The sequence below is a fragment of the Tenebrio molitor genome, chromosome 7 (assembly GCF_963966145.1).
Source record: "Tenebrio molitor chromosome 7, icTenMoli1.1, whole genome shotgun sequence".
Classification (NCBI taxonomy): Eukaryota; Metazoa; Arthropoda; class Insecta; order Coleoptera; family Tenebrionidae; genus Tenebrio; species Tenebrio molitor.
In genome coordinates, this window is record NC_091052.1 from 3,426,241 (window position 1) to 3,443,019 (window position 16,779).

The following is a 16,779-nucleotide window of genomic DNA, read 5'->3' on the forward strand; positions in this document are numbered from 1 at the left end:
GAAAGACAATCAAATTTTATTAACGTAATTTAAACCCTTATTATAAAACAATAGCTAATTTTAAAAGATAGCGAATGACATTACAATTAAAAGTTGTCTAGTAACACCTTTACGAAAAGGTAATGTTAGTAAAGACACTCTCAGTTATTTGTGCGAAGCATTTTTTTCATGGTGACGTTGATCCAGTTAAGAAATTTATCTACTCTCGTGTAAATTCCTGGAACTCCCATAGAACACTGTGATACTCCAGCTGATACTAGTCCATATACGTGCCACCTATCAGTATTTCCTTTAGAAATAAGAGGTCCACCAGAATCCCCTGGACAGGCATCCTCATTATTTACACCGAGAGCACAAATTATAAAATCGCTGTAACTGTCTAAGAAGTTTCTGTATGTTTTTTCACATCGAAATGTTTCTATGTGTGATACTGACGCTTTAAGTTGCAAGTTTGACAGATCTCCTACAAAATCATTAGTCAGTGGTACATCATAATTTTAAACGTATTCTTTGCTGGTTACCGTGTTCAGTTTGTCCATTTCCAACAATTGTGAAATTACTTGGTAAAGTGTTTGTTCGTGAAGGCAAACAAACCCATCTGATGTTCTCTAAAACGGACAAGAATAGTCTTCGAATCAATGAATAATAATTAAATACAACCTTGATAAGAAACTTTTTGTATTTTTAAAATCCCTATATCATATCTTAAAGGAATCCTCTGATAATTTGGATGTAATGCAGTTGCGATGATGTCATATTCTACATCTTCTTTGCTTTCATTTTGATAATTTCCTCCGATTCTTACTTTTACTCTGAAACAATTTGTATACTTACATTCCTCTTAACTTGTATTAATTATTATTCTTACAAGTTTGTCAACAAACAATGACCTGCCGTCAGGACAAATTGGGAATTAATTAAAGTCCCTCCACATACTAGTTTAGGATCTGTATATTTTAACACAACTGCCCAGGGAAATTCATTTTTAACAGTTGCCTTTCCCTTACCAATTTTTACAGAGGCTGCGTTATCTAAACCGCAAATATGATCCACATTTTCCTCTAGGCCGCAACAAATTTTTCGATTTTGACGATCACAAATAGATATTTTAAGAAAGTCCAAGTAATTTTTGGTCACTGGTTTGCCACTAAATGTCGGACACGATTTCACAGGAATACATCGACCTTTTAAACCGTTAGGTGTAACACACGTATCTGCCTCGGTCGTGGTTGACAACGTTTCTTTCAGAAAGTTCTCTAGAAAAAAAGTTAGTAATGTGTGACGTAGGTGTGAAATTTACGCAGGGAATACCTTCAGTTTCAAGAAGAAAACCACATTTTACTTTAATTTCTCCACTTTCCTGATCGCAACGAGACTGTCGCAACATCTTTCTGACTTTAACGTTTTTCGTGTCGAGCAATCTTGAAGCCACGCAACAGTCTTTGCTTTTAACGCAGTAGTTTTTATCGGTTGCTAAAATTCTATTTAACTGACGATTTCACAAAGTTAGAAACTTACGCTGGTAACATTCTGGAATTCTTTCGCATATGACTTTCCTTCCTGTAGGAGACTTTCCACAATAAGCCTCTCTTAACGTTTTCAGGCTGCTGTTGTGAAGTGAATTACTCTTAAAATCTTCAATATATTTCATGGCAGCAGGACAATCCTTAAAATTGATACAGGCTCCCATAATTTGCACTGTAAAGGTGAAATTGATCAACTTTTTAAGAAATATTACACTATTTAATTACTCACCCATGATCATCAGTGATATGAAATATATCAATAATGACTTTGGTGTACTCATGATTTATTGTCAATTCTCTTTAGTCCACTATCACAAATAACTGATAACTCTTTTATCTGATCAGTCAAAGCTAATCCGTTCGCGAAGGAATTCTGAAACATTAATTCAACATTTTGCAAAATAGCAATTGTCTACGAAAACGAATTATCAATATGGAAAATTAAAACGGAAACAAATATCAATTTGTATTCATATATTTACATTTATTTGCAATATACAGAATTGTTTAATCCAATTTTTTACAAGCAATAGTACTCACAAATGTTTTTTTAACAAGACTTTGTCCTAACGCAAGGTAACTCTCTGACAATAAATCATCGGTTGCTGTTTTGTTTCACCGCAATGTATAGACCTGAACAAATTTACTACTGCGGGATCGAAAACTCTTGTTCGTACAAGTCGAACAGCAGCAGGACAGTCTTGCAAAGGAACACACTCTGAGTTGTCTGAAGACGTTGGTAGCCGAGGAATACTACTGCATCGAACAATCGGTTCCCTACCCGCAAAACCACAGTGAGCTTTTTGAAGAACTGCTACACTGTTTGGATCATTTCGAATATTCTTCAGGTGACTTATAGCAACAGGACAGTCTTTAATTCTGATACAGTTCTCATTTTGAGACTGAGCAAGCGTACCAGAAGTTGACAAATCTGAAGGGAAAAAACGTCTATTAAGATTTAAAATACAATATGATCAACAAAAAAGGAGATAAGGAGCGGCTATGGAAAACAAAAGATCTCAGAACGTGCGGCGTAACTTCAACCGTACTAATAGCTGCAATGAAGTAAGGTTTTGCCGAAACTCCAACAAATGTGGTGTATGGTAAACCCGGTCACAATCTTCTTCACGCCCATTTTAAAAATGGGTTTTTCTCATAAATATTTTGCGACCCCAGGGAAATCATTATGTAAATGAATTTCACGTGAATGTCAAAATTGACAGATGACAGTTTATTAAGTTTGCAGAAATGTTGTTTTCCATCCTTATCTCTTTTTTTGTTAATCATATTGTAGTACTTTTACTTACACGTGAATTGTGCTGCCAACACTAAAATTATTTTGAAGGATAAATCACGAGACATCATGATGTCTCAAGAACAAAACTGAATTTATTATTGTTTATCGCGTTTCTTTGATAAGTTTGATGCATCACTAACCGCAGTGTTTGTAAATTTTGTATTTTCCGGGGTTATCGTGCGTCAACTGATAAATTCGTGTTGAAATTGTCGACTTTAGACGTCAATAACTGTTTTGCCGTCAAATATGAAAATAGTTTAAATTATGATTTTTATTATCCAAATAAATTTTTTTCACAATTTTACAACATATTATTCGATCGTCACTCATATACAGTTATAGTTCCTTATTAAATTATTTGTACAGTAACAACAGAAACAATATTGTCTTTAATTGGCATTACTTCGAATCCACTCAACATATTCGGCTACTCTGGTATAAATGCCAGGCCACCCTTGACTGCCGCATTTTGCCCCAAACGAAACAATTCCTTCGATGTACCATTGGGCCGAATCGTTTTTGGTTGTCCTCATCAAAGGCCCCCCACTGTCACCGTTGCAGGAATCACGCCCAAGTTCACCTCCAGCGCACAATTGTTTGTTTCCTAAAGTCACTCCGGCAGATCTGAATTTCGAAGAACATTGTGATGCTGCTGCTATTGGCACCCACAATTTTAGTTTGACAGGACTACTACTAGCGTACTCGGTTCTGCCCCATCCTGCCACTACGAGCCTTTCCCCCACATTTGATTTTTCAGATGGCGTTGGTAAACAAATCGGTTTAATAAAATCGTTTGTGGGGACGTCTCTTTTTAGTTTAATTAGAGCCACATCGTGGTACCTGTCGGCGTTTGTGTCGCTATAATCAGGGTGGATAATTACCCTTTCGATTTCTGAATCCACAGGTTTGTTGTTGCATATTTCAAAACCTAACTGGTTACTACAGTCTTGTTCCGTTTCGGTGTTGTATTCGCCCAATCGCACGTTCACCCTAAAAGCTCTCGTTAATAAAAGTTTGCATTCAATTTACTCTAATTTACAAGGGTCCGACTTTAGAAAGTATTTGTCCTCGAACACAATGACCAGCTGTCAGAACGTATCGTGAAGAGATGAGCGTGCCCCCGCACGAAAAAGCCAAGTTGCCAGATTTTTTGCGATACTGTAACAATGCCATCCAGGGGAATTCCCTCAAACCGGTCACTTGACCATCAAGGATCCGATCGACGTCCTAGAAACAATTAAACCAAACATGTTGACACGATGGGTTTTTCTAACAGTACCTGAAACCCGCACGTAGATCTGTCAGGAAGATTACTACTAGAACCCTGGTTTCTTCTTCTGTTGGTGCCTCCTGAACCTATATTACTCGTTCTATCTCTTGTTCTGGATCCTTTGTCTTCTGTTTGCCATTCAGATTCCTCCGAACTAGTTCTTCTATTATTACTACTCAAATTTGTTCTTCTGTTGTTATTCGAATCGGTGTTTGTGCGTCTGTTATCGACATTCCAACGTAATCTGTCGTCATTACTGTCCCAGTTTTGTCCCGAATTCGTTCTTCTATTGGAAGAACTCCAAGTAGATGGGTCATCCCCAAATAATTCGGGTGTGCTTTTTGAACGATAATTATCGTAGGATCCGCAGCATACTAATGGATCTCCCCTGAATCCACACTGAGATTCTTTCAAAAACTTAAGTTGTTGTTTGTCCTGTGTGTTAAGAGCGTCATAGAGGATAGAGCAGGAGCGGATTGAAATACACCTCGAAGTTTCCCCGTTAGGGGTTGTACATGAAGATCTGAACTCTAAAAATAGCGCGTTTAAAATTAGAGCACATGGTGAAAAGTAAAAATTTATTGGCAATAATTTTAGTGTGACAACGCAATTATTTTATATACGTTTAAAACCCACGTAAAGTGTACATGTTCAAAAAAACAAGTAGCGAAAATACAAAAATTACTTACGTCCATTGATGAGTGCATAGCAAAGCACAGAACAAATCACAAACAAATCTGTTTTGAAACACGGCATAATTGTCTTTATCGCTCCCGTCTGCCTTGACGATGTTTGTTGAACTAAAGAAGCTGGAAGTTACTTGTCTTTCGAGTTTGCTTTTTACCGCCTCGAGTTGTTCGGATAATGATTCAAGGTATTCCCAAAACAGGTGATAAAGGAATGTATTTCATACATAAAGAGTTGGAGCGTTTAATTTGCGTCTTCAATGAAATAGTTTGCGTGAAGGAAATTCCGTGAAATTTACCAATACATTTTTATTTAGATATTATCGATTCGTGGAATCTTTTTGCCTCACTGGCAGTGGCGTACTGTACGTCCCCGCGCTGATAATAATACTAATGTTACGGTTAAAAATTATTTCCCACATGATTCAGTGTTTTCGTTTCATTAATAAACATGTTATTGAAATAGAACTTGGCCAGTTTCTTATTAAAACGAATTGCACAATGACAAAATCCTAGACAACAACAATATGTAAAATAACACGCAGAGTAATAAAATGAAAAAACACTTAAACAGTATACAGAGTGTCTCAGCTAAGACTTTCGAGCCTAATAACTCAGTTATTTTCCAGCGGATTTTTGTGAAATTTAAAATGCAGATATTTTAGACGGTGAAGAATAAAATCCCATTAATGCAATCACTCAAGTCTTAAAAACGTAATTTTTACATACCCTTTTGAAATGTTGAATCAATTAAGATTTACATAAAAAATTGATCGTCAATAAAAAATGCTGTAGGGAAAAACTCGTCCTTGAAAGACGTCTGGTTTGCAAGAAAAAAGCAAAAAACTGTGTTAAACGTGGCTGCAAATCAAAAACGTAGACGCGTATGAAACAAACGCGCAATTTTGCAGAATTTTGGTCATCCCTTTTCGCAGAAGCGCAGTTGACATATTTGACGTTTATCTTGCTAACCTTACAAACACTTACAAAGTTAAAGACAACATTTGGACGTAATTTAGTATACTGGATGCTTTAATTCTTCCATAAAGGACTAAAATACGATCGGGATATTTTAACAAGGTAATTTAGTTCACGTACGCTTCCTGTGTCTTCAAATAAATTGACGATTCTCTTAACCTTACATTTTGTAAATCCTACATTTGGATAGTGTTCCACGAGAAAACGAACTGTGTCATTGAAGTTCTTACGACACTCTCCATAGGCAAACATTTTTCCTTTTTCAACAATATTGAAATTTCTGCCGCTGTAGTCTACTTTTAGAGTATTTTCAATAAATTTTCACAATTTGACGTTTCTAATAAAGCGCGCCCAATTTTGACAGACTTTAAAGGTCTACAAAATGTTGCTTGGCAATTAATCATCAATTGTTTAAAAAGTAACTGCTCAAATACCTTCAAATTTTGCATTAAATTTTTAACGACAAAATCTATTCTTTTCGTTGAATCAGACAAGTGATTTACTTAATTGTTTGTGTAGACCCCTATTTTTTAATGTTTAACAATCTAATAATAATCGCGTATAATTTACGATAGAGGAAACATTTTTTAACTTGAGGTAATTTTATTATTACTAATTGAACCTTCACGGTCTAAAATATCTGCATTTTAAATTTCATAAAAATCCGTTGGCAAATAACCGAGATATTAGGCTCGAAAGTCTTAGCTGAGACACCCTGTATAAACGTGTACATAACGTTTTAATTAATGTAGGACAATTTTTCTCCGACCGTCTTTAAAAAGGTTACTTTTAATACCGTTTTCTTTCACTAAAATTGATGTTTTTATAACTGTACAAAAAAGTTACGTGTTACTAAGGCAACACTTTTACCTCCTAGAATTAAAAGTACTTTTAATCCTAGGCTTAAACTTTTTTTTCTTCAAACGTCCGTAAATTATAACATTATCCTGCTGCATTGATAATGCTAAAGTGTCACTTCATTGTCATGGCATCTAACGAGCTGACGAGCGGCAGATAAAGTTATTATCTCCGCTGAGGGCGTCCGTGAAGTTATTATCTCCGCTGATGAGCGGCAGTAAAGTAAACTAGCTAAATCATTTGAAATTCCTACCTGGTTTCTTAACATGTCTTAAATAATTTGTTATGAAGGTTTGAAGAAAAAATAGTATATGTTATTCGGAGCAAAAATGGTTTTATGTGCTTTGGCTGGTTTGTCTGCCTCACTGCGTTCAGCAGCCAATCTACCAGCCGCAGCACATAAACCTTCATTTTTGCTCCTCATAACATAATATACTATTACTTGCAACTAATAACTAACAGTTTAATACTTCATTAATTTGAAGAAAACAACTAAATATGTAAACAAAACAAAAGCCAAAACTGTGTCTTTGGTTATAGGAATATTTCAACAGAACGTTCGCTTTGAAATGTATCTATGAGTTTCGAGCTTTAATGATGTTGGTCTTTTACTTGGTTGGAGAAAAAATAGTATGTGTCATTCGGATTAAAAGTGAATTTTTTTGACTTGCAATTATTGCAAACGAATTGCCCGTCAAAAAAGTACCACTTTTAACCCTAATAACACAATAACGGGTGTTTTTTTTTTTAATTTGGCGCCGAAGTTGGCGTTGAAGAGTCGATCGTGAATGCACTGTACGGATAACGGATCACGGATCAGCTGTTTAAAACTTGCGCTGTTACACGAGTGGTGCGTTCTCAATCGACTCTCCAACGCCAACTTCGACACCAAATTTAAAAAAAAAAAACACTCTTTACATACTGTTGTGCATTGTCATGTATGCTTTCTTTTTCATGTTCTTCCCTTCCCGTTTATGAATTATGCGAGCCTTTTTCGGAGCAAATAAAATAAAATAAATATATTTATTGTAGATAAATGTTTACAATCGGTAGAATTTTTACACTATTGTTAAAGTTGTTGAGCGATGGTATTTTTTATCCACTCAATATAGTTTGGTATATACGTGTAAACTCCAGGCCATCCTTGTTTTCCACATCCAACACCAAAGCTGACAACCCCTGCCGCATACCACCTTCCGTTGGCCTTCTCTACCATAAGTGGCCCTCCTGAGTCCCCCTGACATGTATCTCTATTCTTCATACCACCAACACAAATCTGCCTTGACGTCAATTCAACATTGATAGAACGATATTTTTCTGCACAGTCATTCCAAGAATATGCGGGAAGCGTTGTTTTTAAATTAACATTACTGACAGTATCTGAAATTGTACGACAATGAATTCTTGGTGAAACAAAATTGTTTAACTTGATGAAAGTACAAACCGTTTTCTGTTCTGCCCCATCCGCTTACAACATACCCCCACGTTTCAAATTTCTCTTCCAGCAAACAAATTGGTGAAACGTAATTTGTGAATTCGACTTTGTCTCGAAGAATAATTAAACCAATGTCGTGGTCGTGATTTCTCGATCTTACGTTATACCCTGAATGTGCTATAGCACTGCGAACAAAAATGGTTTTTTTCTGTTCTAAGCAATTATCCGCGGGACTGCAATATGTTTGATGTTCGCCGAATACAACAGTATGGCTACAAAGTCTCGTTGAAAAAGGTCACTGGTTCAGGAAAATATACCTACAGATCTCCTAATGGATTGTTAGAAGTCACACAATGAGCTGCTGTTAACACTACTCTAGAACTGATAAGACAACCTGTGCAAGAAAAGTGCAACTCTCCCTGGTCATCTCGACGAAAGAGTCTACCTAACCACGGAAACTCTCCAACTTGGGACTCTTCTCCACCTAAAATTCGAGAATTTGTCGAGATATTTGTGATACCACAATTTTGAACAGATTCAGCAGATGCTTCAGTTGACGTTTTCGTGAACAGTATTTTTTGCTTTTCACAGCAGACGTGATGCTTATTTCTGTTTTGATTAGGGGGTCCACACGATCTCCTTGGTAAAGATGTTTTGTTCAATTGTATGAGAATTGACACACAGTTATGTATCTGGACACAGTAACCCATTTCTACACTGTCTGGTATTTGACATTCGGTCAGAATAGACGCTAAATTTATTGTAATTTTAATATAAAGTTTTTAAACATATTATGACTTACGATCTTCTTTAGGCGAATATGTTGCTAATGTACTGTTTGTAATTTCCACAAAATCACATTTTTCTGTTAAGTGTAGTATACAAAAAGCAACACTAATGAAAGATTTGCTCCATTTTGAATCCATTTTGGCTTCCTGCTGATGTTTCTTCAATATTTTCTTTTCAATATTCACTGAAGATTAGCAGTCGTAACCTTTAACACTACACGATAACAACATAATAACAGGAATTGTGGTATTTTATAAAGAAATTTATTGAGGGAATAAATGAAGTACAAATATTTAATTTAATAGTTTTAAACGAGAGTTTTTAGTTTTATCGGGTTTGCTTTACCAATGAAAAAAAATGTTCAAGTGTTTGCTTTGACGTACCATACGTACCATTTGCTTTTAACTATATGGTAATGTTGGGAATTCCCAAGAATATTTTGTCGAATAAAATGCATGCAACCTGACACATTTTTAGATATTCTTGACCCCCTTCGTGTTCTAAAATAAAATAAAATAAAATAAGAGTCGTTTATTAATATTATGTTATTTCACAAGTACATATAACTTATTCCACAATACGAGTACACAACATCTAGGAGTATGTATATGTTTGTTTATTTAATACGACCTATGGTCTTTTTTACTGTATGTTTAATCCAACTTTCATAACTAGTAACATTAGTGTAAACTCCAGGCCATCCTTCTTTACCACAGCCTAAACCGTAACTGACGACTCCAGCAGCAAACCAGTGTTTTCCGTCCCTTACTATCATCAGTGGTCCTCCAGAATCACCAGTACAACTGTCTCTGCCTTTTATCCCACCTGCACAAAGCTGTTTATTGATAATTTTCACGTTAATTCTGTCGTATTTATCGGTACAGTTTGCGAATGAGAACGGTGGTACTGACACTTTCATTTTCACAGCACTTACACTTTCTGAAAATGAAGTTGTTAAGATTTGTTCACTTTATTGGTGAGGAGTCACCTGTCTTTGTGCTACCCCAACCGCTCAACCAGTATTCGAATGGTATAAAATCCACCTTGTCCAAAATACAAATTGGAATCACGTAGGATGAGAATCTGGCATCCTTCCTCAAGAAAATTAAACCGATGTCGTGGTGATGGTCTCGAGAGTTCATGTCATAATCAGGGTGAACAAAAGTTTTTTTAACTTTGATTACTTGTAATTTTTCCGCACATGTCTTATTCTTGGAGTCACAGTCGATTTTTGTTCTAGTGTTGTGTTCGCCTAACACCACTTCATGTCTGGAGACGTAAATGAATGATTTTTAAATCGAAATTAATGTAACTAACCTACATTGGACCCAGAATCATTATGTTCTCTGACTGTAAACAATGAGCTGCTGTCAAGACAAATCTAACTGTAATTAGAAATCCAGAACAACCAAATGTTTTACTATTCCCTGCGTCTTTATGTATTAATCTTGCTACCCACGGAAATTCACCCAGTTTAGCTTCTTTGCCACCGAATATTCTGCCTCTTATTGTAACATTTTGATAACCACAGCTTCCTGGAAAAGCGTGTTCTTTTGCATAGATAATACTTAGATTTTTGAAGTTTTCATATTTCCCGCAACACACTCTAGTTTTTACTCCGTCTACAATTTTGCCACAATAAGAGCGACGTAAGAACTGCGTTGCATTGTGATTAGAAAGTTGACTATCCAACTTTGGACAGTTCGACAGAGGCACACAATATCCATCGTCTTCATTTGGAGTCACACAAGGGGTAACCATGCCTGACAGAATTTGTCAAATGTAATTAACTTAAGTAAAATTACAAACAAGCATATGTGACGTTTACTAAAATATAGTATATCTATATTTGTAAACACAACAGAAACTTACGCTGTGTTACTGTCAAATTTCTGCCAGTTTTATTTACAAAATGACCATCTGAATGCCCAGAAAAATGTCTAGTTTTATTTGTAAAATCACCTTCTGGATGTCCAGAAACATTTCTGCCTCCATGTTTCCCATCTACAAATAAATAATGACAAACTAATTAAGTTTCTATACACAAATTTGCAATCACTTACCAGTCTTGCTTTTTAAGCTAACATTTGAAATTTGGGCATCTGGAATAATTTCGACTGCGTGTTGTGATGTTTCAGTTATATTTTCTGTCGCATAAATTAGAAACCAAAAAGCACCAGACAAAATGTACATATAAGTAATATTCCACAACCCAAACATTTTTCATTATGTGATATTTCGACTTCTAATATAAATGTTCTACTTGTTTGCAGAATGATCCAAGTTTGAACACAGTAATGAAACTCTTGACCTTTATTATCAAATTGATGATTAAAAAATGCACTAGAAAAACATGACTTTTAACCTATAAAAAGTACACCGAAAACCATTTTAACATCTTTCAGAATTGAGTAATGAAATTACGAGAAAAATAAACCCTTTATCTGCACCACCATACCAGTTTAATCCTTGCTTAATTCCCCTTGCGCAAATAAATAGCCGGGATTTGCAAAAATGCCATATTTTGCCGTTATCAAGGTCATTATCAAAATTACAGCCCTTGCTCGCTCTAGGCTTATTACGCTATCCGTTTCGAATTAGCAAGTTTTTGAATTTGGGGCGGATTTACAGCTGCCTGTTGGCTTATCGTTGCTTGCGTTGACGCACTCGTATAATTTATCAATCAATAAGATTTCCACTTTGTATTTTTTAAATGTCAATAAATGCTAATTCATCTTCATATAAATAGAAAATACTCGTATGCAACCAACAGTAAATTTATCACAGACGATTCTTTACAACAAGGTGCAATGATTAATGAAATTGTTACTTATAAATTATTAAATTTTTCATAAACCTTTTAAGTGTGTTTGCTGAGAGATAATCATATTTGTTGATATTAACCAAACACAGATTTTTCAGTAAAATATTCTTTTTGATGACTACCTCATTGTTTAATTAATTATCACAAGGTCAGTGTTATTGTTAATTTTGTATTTAAATTTACATTAACGGTGGAAATTCTTGCTGATGTAAGGCTATTGTGATTTGGTTGGAATATCGTTAATGATTTCTGTGAATTATTTGTGAATGATTAAAAAGTAACTGCTCTTAATTATGCACACAGGGTAAGCATATTATTATTCATCCGTGTCTGCAAGCTTTAAAGTTTCATTGTAGATCATTTAAGTACATTAGAATGATCAAAAACTAAAAATAAAAAGCAGAAAAGTCCTGCTTTACGCTTGCATGTTATGGACATGTTCATAGATAAAATAAAGACAAATAGAATGAAAAGAGGCCTATCAATTTTGTGCAACAGAATCCATGGTAACGATTTATCGCACCGTCCACAAGCCAAGAGATGGCGCAAATTTGGGGAAAGATTTAAACTTTTGAAATCAAAGTTGTCTCAATTCATTTCATTTACTTTCATCTCATGAAGTATTATTGTCAAGTCTTTTCTAAAGATTTAAATACGACAATTCGTGTTCGTGGCTAAAACTGTAATACTATGAAGCTTTGTAGTGTTCAAAACTGCCAGCACCCGCCACAGGTTCCCCAATCCTTTAAAATATCCTGCACGGTTTCGGGAATGGTTACGAAGAATGGGCAATGTTTATCTCTTCGAAATCGATCAAATGAAAGTTTACAATGGATATACGGTTTGTGCATCCATATTTCAGACTTTCCGATTACGACACGAACAATAGAGGGAAAATACGGCTATACCTAGCTTACAAATTCAATGGGTAAAGTAAAAACTATCTAGAATAAAAATTCTATAATAATCATCTTCAAACTTTTTAGAAAATGAGGTAGATCCAACCAAGATTATTCATGGAAATTACAAAAAAAGAATTCCCAAATTGACTTCCCACATCACCAATTCCTTACCAGATATCCGGTGACCAAATACATTTTCAAACTTCAAAAGAAAGTAACCAGTTTTCTGTTGAAAAAATCAAATGCCGTGTGAAATTATTCTCAAAATTTGAAATGAAGTTAAAAGGTAAAGTTTTGGGGGATGATGCAATACATTTTTGTTTGGCACAATCGAAAAAAAGAGACATTAAACCAAAAGGGCGCAAATACACTACAGAAAATAAAATCTTGGCATTGGCGTTTTACAAACAATCTAGGAGAGCTTATTCAAAATTAAGAGAATTTTTTTCACTTCCTACGCTGTAGAAATGTATAAGATGTTGAAAATAAAAAAATATTAAAATAAACCTGTTTTTTATTATCTTTTTTAAATTATTAAATAATAAAAATAAAGTAAGAATGGAAAACATCCAGTAGGCTATGGAATATTGCACCGTCCACAACTCAACAGATGACGCCACATTTGCTGCTCAAAAAAAAAATCAAGGGACTTTGCATTCTATTTGTCTTTATTTTATCTATGGACATGTTGTATCCACCACGCCATCTCGTACGTGTTGAAGTAACTAAGAACGTCAGGATTTCATTAAAATAATGTCAGTTTGGTTGCCGAAATTTCCTGCAAAACAAAAAAACAACGTATCGAACATCCACTGGTACAGTTTTTGTTAGTTTCCGTGTGCGGATCGCATTGACTATTGCATGTCAGGATCAGCAGCGATAGCGGAACAGAATGACGTGTAGCAAGCAGGAACGTATTTCCTGCTGTCCGTTGCAGCTCAGCCACTCTGCCCGCCTATTGAGATCGGTCATATCTCTCGACAACCCATTATGTTATACTGCCTCTCAAATGTAAACATTTATTGCTATTGGAAAGGGTCTTTAAGGATATTATAACGTACATTTTGCTAACGACATCGTCGACTGCTTTCCTCCGGCAAATGTCAGTCTGGCCGTCCGCACCGACAACGTGCAGCGAGGACTCACAGGACGAAAACCTCTTTCGAATATATTACGCCTAATACCCAGATCAATTGCCAGAATGTTTATTCAATTGCTGGAAGTGACGTATGCTTTTGTCGGACTATAATATTACCAAATCTAGATATCGGTCTTGGACGCCATTAAAGACTAAGACGTTTAAAGGGGAGATTCCCTTTAATATAGCGGTAATAGTTTGACCTATGAAAATTTTACTGTACTCCACTGGAGATAACTGTAACCGTCTTAAAATCTGAGAAGGTAAATCGGTCTCTTAGTATACACGGTTATTCACGAGAGGGGTATTTCTGAATTTCTTTTTACCGCAACCCATTATACACATTGCAGCAATATCTTGATTTCAAATTTTTAAAATAATTATAACTGAATCCACGATGGCTCTTAGTTCTGTCTCTTTGACGTTAAAGCAAAAAATTTTTGTCAATTCACATTTGATTTAGTAGTTACTGCCATTGGTATTGTTGGTTGCGACAAAATAAAAATTCAGACGTACCCCTCTCGTGAATAAGCCTGTATCTATTTTTATTTTTAAATGTACAATCGCGGCCATCCAAAAGTGAACGATAGCTTGCGAAAATTTCTGTATTTTTCGTTAGATTAAATCAGGCTGTATTCATTGGCGTTCGTGCAGCAGGCGTTACTATTTTAATTATAAAAAGTTGTAATAAATAATTTTTAATAAAAATGAGACTGAGAAGTAATTAATACATTATTAAAGTGAAAGTAAATTTTACTGAAGAAACCCTTCCAACACCTATTCGCATTGGCCTCTCAAGCCTGTTTTCTTCCCAACCCCTTTTTTTAATGAAGATGCAAGTCTTACTGCAATGTAATTCTCTCGCCACAGCAGCCAACGACCAATTTTCTTCTAGCTTTGCAATAGCAATAGCCCTAGCTGTCTGCATCGGAGTGAGATGTGGCATTTAAAAAAAAATGGTTTGAATAAATTTTTTATCGCTAGTGTCAAACTTTGACATTTTAGGACGCCTATGATTTAAAGTAAAAATCAAACTATAAAAAAAAAACGTTCACTTTTGGATGGCCGCGATAGTACGCTTATGTTCACAATTTCACTCGAAGATTTTAAAAACATTTAAATTTTTTTTAAATTCAAGAAATGGTTCGAATACCTATTTATTATTTTTCAATTAATTGAGACAGCAGATCCAGTTTGTACATTTGAAGTCACTGTCAACACAACATTCCTATGTAAATTAAATTGTCGGTTTGATGTTTTGATTATAACTCACTTGGCAAATTAACTTCAATATTTTGTTTACCCCTAGGTATTGATCTAACTCATTTATACGTTGTGAAACAATAAATAATCGAAAATAATTAAAAAATGTATTTAAATAAAAAATAAATATGTATGTACTGCATTATGCTATCTATTTGTTAAAAATTAAAACTCCTAAAGGTCAGTGTTGCATCGAGTATGATGTTGGGAGGCCTTTGTCAACATGCCGTTGAATTTCGGTCAATTATTATACATATTTCAAATTCATCTTTGTAAACTTTATCTCTTAAGTAACCCAATAAAAAATCGCACCGGTTTAGATCTGAAAACCTGAAGCCACACAACGGACCCACTTAACGCAAATTTTATTCTAATAAGCTGATTTATTCTGGCTGGTCAAAGTAGCGTTCTCTACCTTACCATGTAAAAGGGGAATTCTTTTTATTTTCAAAATAAACCTGATTACATCTACATTAAACATTTTGATAGCACTAGCAGTGGAAGATTAATCTAAAAAAATGCTTTGATGAGTTTCAGTCAAAGCCACCTTTTAATGTATTTTTAATTTTAGATCATTTTAAAGTAACGTATTGTCCATTACCAAACTCATAATAAAAACTAGTAGAAGCTCTTTTTGTGCTTCGCCCAGTTGCGACCTTGACTTCGTCTCAGTCTTCGATCGCTAGGCTTAGCACAAAAAGACTTCTACTCTTAATGATATAATCTACTATTATGCGAATCAACTGCATTCTTATTAAATATTTATCTATAGCTGCAGCTGATATAAATTCCAATTGAACAATATCTCTGTTGGATTGATTAATTAGACACGGTATTATGTGCGACAATAATTCATAATGTGATCGGCATCCTATCAATTTATATAAAGCTGCATTGTATTGATAACCGAGTTATGAACTGTTTTTGGATAATTCGACCTGCAATACTGCTTGCTAATCTATCACCAAAGCAAATTTAATTAAATTTGATAAAAGGCTCACCGAGAATATGGGATTAATATTTATTTTACATTTTTACCAAAATTGACAATAACTGAAATGTAAATTTACACTTTTGTAATTCAAACAAAAATGAAAAATGTCCACCAAATTCACAGCCTTTTGTTTCGATGTTACCTGTTTGACGAGAAATAACTCTGAATCAGAATTTGAAACGTCCTATTATAATCTTCTGCACGACATCCATTTTATACGCTTTCCGTCTGAGCTATGGGTTTGCCAAGGGGCTCCATTATCTGTTTTTGCTGATTTGTATTGAAATCACACCATTTCCTCAGCCCTGTGCAGTTTTTAGCCAAACATTTGAGCCATAAATCAGAGCTCGGCATCTATAAACAACAATATAACACTTGCGTTCGACGGTGCGGGGCATTTTTCATTTTAAATTGCGCCAATTTGCTCCCAGGCAAAAAGGGCATAAACATCGTCGTCCAGACGCTGCGCCGTTAAAATAGAAAAATTCCACGAAACAATTTAATTCGAAAGGCTATTTAAGCGATTGCTCTTTATTAGATTTATTGGCGTTTGTTGATACGAAGCCCACCGTCTCTTTGTCAGGACATTGTCTGTTTTTCGACTGACCGATGTCCTGAAAGGCCGCAGGATACTGACAGATTGAGAATAAACTATGAGATTACGTTTGAGGAGGCCGCGACTGAAGGTGCACCGGACCAATCTAATCAGGCGCCGGCGGCTTTGACACCCCTCTGCTACGTCACCCTCTACCCTTAAAAAACGGCAAGTCCGACTGAAATGTCGAGGTTTAATGTCAAATGCGAGAACTGACCCTTGTG

The 16,779-nt window shown here is 35.2% G+C and overlaps 2 protein-coding genes across 8 annotated transcripts in view; both read right to left on the reverse strand.

Annotated features, from left to right (window-relative positions):
• On the reverse strand, positions 1-9,339 carry LOC138135952 (phenoloxidase-activating factor 1-like). Of its 5 annotated transcripts, none has more exons than XM_069054956.1 (9): positions 4,783-5,270; positions 2,067-2,457; positions 1,756-1,899; positions 1,519-1,698; positions 1,312-1,473; positions 869-1,256; positions 661-812; positions 522-608; positions 1-463 (listed from the first exon to the last, which is right to left on the reverse strand). In XM_069054956.1, the coding sequence occupies exons 3-9, from the start codon at positions 1,805-1,807 to the stop codon at positions 141-143; spliced, it is 1,344 nt and encodes a 447-aa protein (XP_068911057.1). In that variant the 5' UTR covers positions 1,808-1,899; positions 2,067-2,457; positions 4,783-5,270; the 3' UTR covers positions 1-140. The 5 variants fall into 5 exon arrangements, with proteins under 5 accessions (XP_068911057.1, XP_068911056.1, XP_068911059.1 ...); XM_069054955.1 differs by lacking the exon at positions 4,783-5,270 and adding an exon at positions 2,834-3,015; XM_069054958.1 differs by lacking the exons at positions 1-463; positions 522-608; positions 661-812; ... (2 more) ...; positions 1,519-1,698; positions 1,756-1,899 and adding exons at positions 8,060-8,322; positions 8,372-8,801; positions 8,853-9,052; positions 9,232-9,339 and having other exon boundaries at positions 1,986-2,457; positions 4,783-7,995.
• The window catches only part of LOC138135953 (phenoloxidase-activating factor 1-like), a 19,243-nt gene continuing 11,550 nt past the window's right edge, over positions 9,087-16,779 (reverse strand). The window contains exons 2-7 of one of the 3 annotated variants that reach the window (XR_011161127.1): positions 10,903-11,182; positions 10,712-10,843; positions 10,161-10,602; positions 9,828-10,108; positions 9,400-9,778; positions 9,087-9,339 (exon numbers count right to left, since the gene is read on the reverse strand). Coding sequence is in view for 2 of the 3 variants with exons in the window: in XM_069054960.1 (XP_068911061.1) it covers positions 9,456-9,778; positions 9,828-10,108; positions 10,161-10,602; positions 10,712-10,843; positions 10,903-11,059 (1,335 nt within the window). In the remaining variant the exon portion in view is untranslated. The other 2 variants (XM_069054960.1, XM_069054961.1) reach the window with 2 other exon arrangements.